This window comes from Nicotiana sylvestris, chromosome 10, assembly GCF_000393655.2.
Source record: "Nicotiana sylvestris chromosome 10, ASM39365v2, whole genome shotgun sequence".
NCBI classification, from domain to species: domain Eukaryota; kingdom Viridiplantae; phylum Streptophyta; class Magnoliopsida; order Solanales; family Solanaceae; genus Nicotiana; species Nicotiana sylvestris.
The window spans coordinates 57,952,671-57,956,766 of NC_091066.1; the positions used below are offsets into that span (position 1 = coordinate 57,952,671).

The 4,096-nt window shown below is 32.7% G+C and overlaps 1 protein-coding gene across 1 annotated transcript; it reads right to left on the reverse strand.

Moving 5' to 3' along the window:
- Window positions 1–340: 340 nt before the first annotated feature.
- On the reverse strand, window positions 341–2,613 carry LOC104215760 (purine permease 3-like). The gene is made up of 2 exons (XM_009765651.2): window positions 1,783–2,613; window positions 341–1,048 (listed from the first exon to the last, which is right to left on the reverse strand). The coding sequence occupies exons 1-2, from the start codon at window positions 2,491–2,493 to the stop codon at window positions 701–703; spliced, it is 1,059 nt and encodes a 352-aa protein (XP_009763953.1). The 5' UTR covers window positions 2,494–2,613; the 3' UTR covers window positions 341–700.
- Window positions 2,614–4,096: the final 1,483 nt, after the last annotated feature.

Sequence of the window (4,096 nt, forward strand, 5' to 3'; positions counted from 1 at the left end):
AAATACTTGTCACTTTTCGCTTGTTGAGAGTTAATTTAACTAATTTTTCAAGGTAAATTTGATTATATTAATTTATTATTATAAAATTAAAATTTAGATATTCAAACACTATACAAAAGTATATTAAAATATTGATCAAAGTTAATGTAATTTAAATCTCAAAAAGCGAAAAATGATAAGTATTTTGGGACTGAGGGAGTAACTAATGGTCCAGTATCATTTTAAATATGAAAAATATTAGCAAAGCAATGGGGGTGACCATGAAACTCGTCTATTCTTTAATTATTATTTAACTCTGATTTTATGAATTGTAACGTTGAATTAGACATGAAAATGAGCATTTACTAGCAACTGCAAATATTTCAATTGTATTACGGATTCAACGGCAACATCAGAAATTTCAAAGAAAGAGACCCTTTTCACAAACATAATGAAAGGAAAACGACGTACATTATTTTGTACAAAAACTAAAAACTATTTATCCGGAAAATTTTATTTTGTGTTTCATTCAACTTACGCTAGTTGTATGAGACAACTTTTTGTCTCACAGTTTTGTGGACCCAGAATTCTGTGGACCCAGCAGTGTAAGATTGGTGTCCACAATTTTGTGGGATAAAAAGGGGCCTATACAACTAGTGTCAGTTGTACGAGACACAAAATAAAACTTTTCCTGTTTATCCTTATAACCATGAATAGTAAATCAAACGGATTCCGTATGCGTCGTTGTCATCTCAGCTTCTGGGCTTTTATTCTTCTCCTTCTTTGTTTGTCTGAACTCTCCATAGAAGTATGAGACAAAACCCCAAAGAGAAAGGAAAAGAGCAAGACCCTTTTCACCTGAAAACTTTTCCTTAAAGAAAATTACAGCTAATACCTCTGTAACGGGGAGCAAAACTGCGATCATAACCCCAGACATCAAAGAAGAAGAGCAGTAGATAACTCCTATAATACCCACGAAGAAGCACTCCCAAATAGCGGCAGTGCATACTATCACTGTATAATATCTAGCTTCTCCGAGGTTAAATTGTTTTGCCTCCCTTGACATTGCCTGCAAATATCAAGCAATATCTTAATCTTTGACATTTAAAGAGATCCTCTATAGCTAAAATAAAATTTGTAATCCCTTTTTCATTAAAAGAATGACACTATTTTCTTATTAGTTAGTTTAAAAGAATATCACACTTTTATAATTGAAAATAATTTAACAATAATTTTTTGTTTTACTTTTAATGAAAATATTTTATAACCACACAGATATTAAGAAACATTAAAGATCATAAATGTCTTAGAGCCACAAACTATAGTGACATGTTTATGTCCAATGTTTCAAGCTTGTGATTTTAAATGTGTCATAACATTGTGTGCCAATAAAAACTTCTTATTAAGGTTAAATTAGAAATTTAAATTTAAATAATTTCCTAAAGTAGAAACATGTCATTTTATTTGAATCAAAGCTAGTAAGGAAAAGATTTAAGTCATTTACACACTTACAGTGTAAGGTTCTTAAAGATTTAAGTTATTTACACACTTACAATGTAAAGTTCTTATACATTATTAATGTACTGTAGCTTGTGATGCCGTGTCAATTGCTATTTTTATGAGGCTACAATTAATGTATCATAAAAATTAACTCTAATTATCTCATAAATGACTTAATTATATAAATAATATTACTTGACGATGCACATAATTTAATTCCAGAAAACAATAGTGTCACATAAACTGCAACAGAGTAAATAAGATGCATGTGTAGAAAGGAGTTACAGTGGAAGGAAAAAATACCTGAAAGTCTTTATTGGCGATCATTCCTACAGTGCAAAAGGCAGTAGCAGCAAAACTCATGATCATTTGAATCTCTAACACCAACGTAGCAGTAATAGCTTGTTTTGCCTTCATGTAAATCAACTCAATACAAGGCAAAATGACTCCATACAAAGCTGCTGCTAAAAGTGTCATCATAAAACCAATAATATATTCTTTACTTGTCACGCCCTCTGGTCGATCACCATTAGATCGGATACCCAATAAAACAGCACCAACTGTTAGTAAAACCACTGCATTGATAGAGAAGGGTGATAACTTCAACTTCACTATGAAAAAAGCACCTACTGCCGTGAAGGCAAGTTGAGCAGCAAGAAGAAGTGAAGAGGTTGATACGGGGAGTTTTGACCCGCCCCACGAATATAGAAAATCATCAAGACCAGTGGCAATGCCAATGACAAATGCTGCAATAAAAATTCGAGGTGTCATCAAGTAAAACTTGGCATTTGAGCCTTCGATTTTTCGACGATAATAGTATAGGAAGGCAAGAGGTATAAAGGTGAGTGGCCATCCACCCGTTTGTAACCAACTACTAAGCCATATTCTTGAACCTCCCTCGACATAATATAGACGCATCATTAGAGGACCACCACATATGCCAACAGCGAGTATTAAGCAACTAATCAGTAGGAGGATTCTCCTCATAGTGGTGCTTAATCCTGGATGTTCCATATTTTTTTTCTAGAGATTTGGATACTAAATTGGAGTATTCTGTTACTCAGGCTGAAATGCTTTTCTTCTCCAAAGGTTTTGATTTTTGGACTTGTTGCATTGATGAGATGAGTAGCCTGGTAGTATTTATAATTGAGAAGTGGCCCCACAAACAATAAGTGAAACATAAATGAAGAATCAACATAGTCGTAATTACAGCAGTATTGATAATTTTCTTATGATTCACAAGGGAAGTTTGTAACAATTAAAAAAATATATTAGAGCAAAGACTAAAGAAGCAATGATTGTGAGTAATTTTGTTATTAAATTGCAGCGTTGAATTTCAAGAAAAACTAGTATGCCCACCATGGCTTCTGCCGCGTAAATAGCCATAACCACACTACTTGTTGGCGTAAAATTTTGCATTTCCTCTTCTGAAGAAAAAGATGTGGATTTAAATTAAGGGTATGGGACAAACGTGGATTTTAATTAACTTTGTTTGACTTGAATAATTATGAGTAGCCACCCATATGCCAACTTTGTTCGAATTGAATAATTTATGCCAATATTAACAACTTAAATTAGTTTTCTGTCTTATTCCCACTCCCCCACCTCCACCTAACTTGGAGTTGACTTCTTTTTCTTATAATTAAACAAAATGACGCGAAGCTCGTGGATATATTTCTATTCGAAGTATAGCTATCTGACATTTTGAAGGACACAACGATCTGAAACCATTTTCCGTATTTACAGAATATTTCCACAGCTTCTTCTTTCTTTTTTTAAATAAAAAATACTCCTCACGTTTTGACAGATCAAAAATTTATTGCATTCTCTTTTTTTTCTTCTTTTTGAGTACCACTGATCTTACTCTTTGTCCACAAATATCGGAGTTGACTTTAAAACTGCATCTGCTAGTTGCTTGAACGTTCTTAGAGTCAGCTTAAATTTAGCATCAATAGCTGTCCCGTTGTACAATTTTTCAAGCAATCCTTTCTATATAGTCTGGAGATATTCGTGTTTTTGTTTTTTATACGTCTTGAGGTTTTTTTTTTTAATCCATGGAGTCTCCACAATCTTTTTTAAAACAAGAACCAACAATGAGTGGCTGTATTTTATTAATGAAAATCCCAAAAGAAGGAACAAATTTAAAGCGAAGGGGACTAGGCCAAACCCTCACAACAGCACTGTACAATCTGATTATGAACGTTATCTATATGTTAAATGAGCTTTTCTTGATTATCATCAGAAAAGTAATCCACATTTGTCCTTTGAGAGATTATTAATTTATTCATTCCTTGTTTTCTTATTAAGGAATTGATAGTTTGATACTATGTAGAAGAAAACAAACTGTAAACTGTTGGCTAAAGAGAAAGTTCAGTTATTTATTAGGGTTATGGCACAACTTTCAGAATCAACTAGGAAAATTCATGGTGTTAAATAGGGGCACTCACGGTTCAACGAAAAAGCTCTTAGAAATTATATGAAATGCGTGCTTTCATGTGAGCTTTATAATTCATTAGTTTTACTGTAATTTTTTGTTAAACTTTTTGTTCGAGATGATAATTGATAATAATTCAGCCACGCACAATATTTCACGTATGTATGTATCTTAAGTTCTATG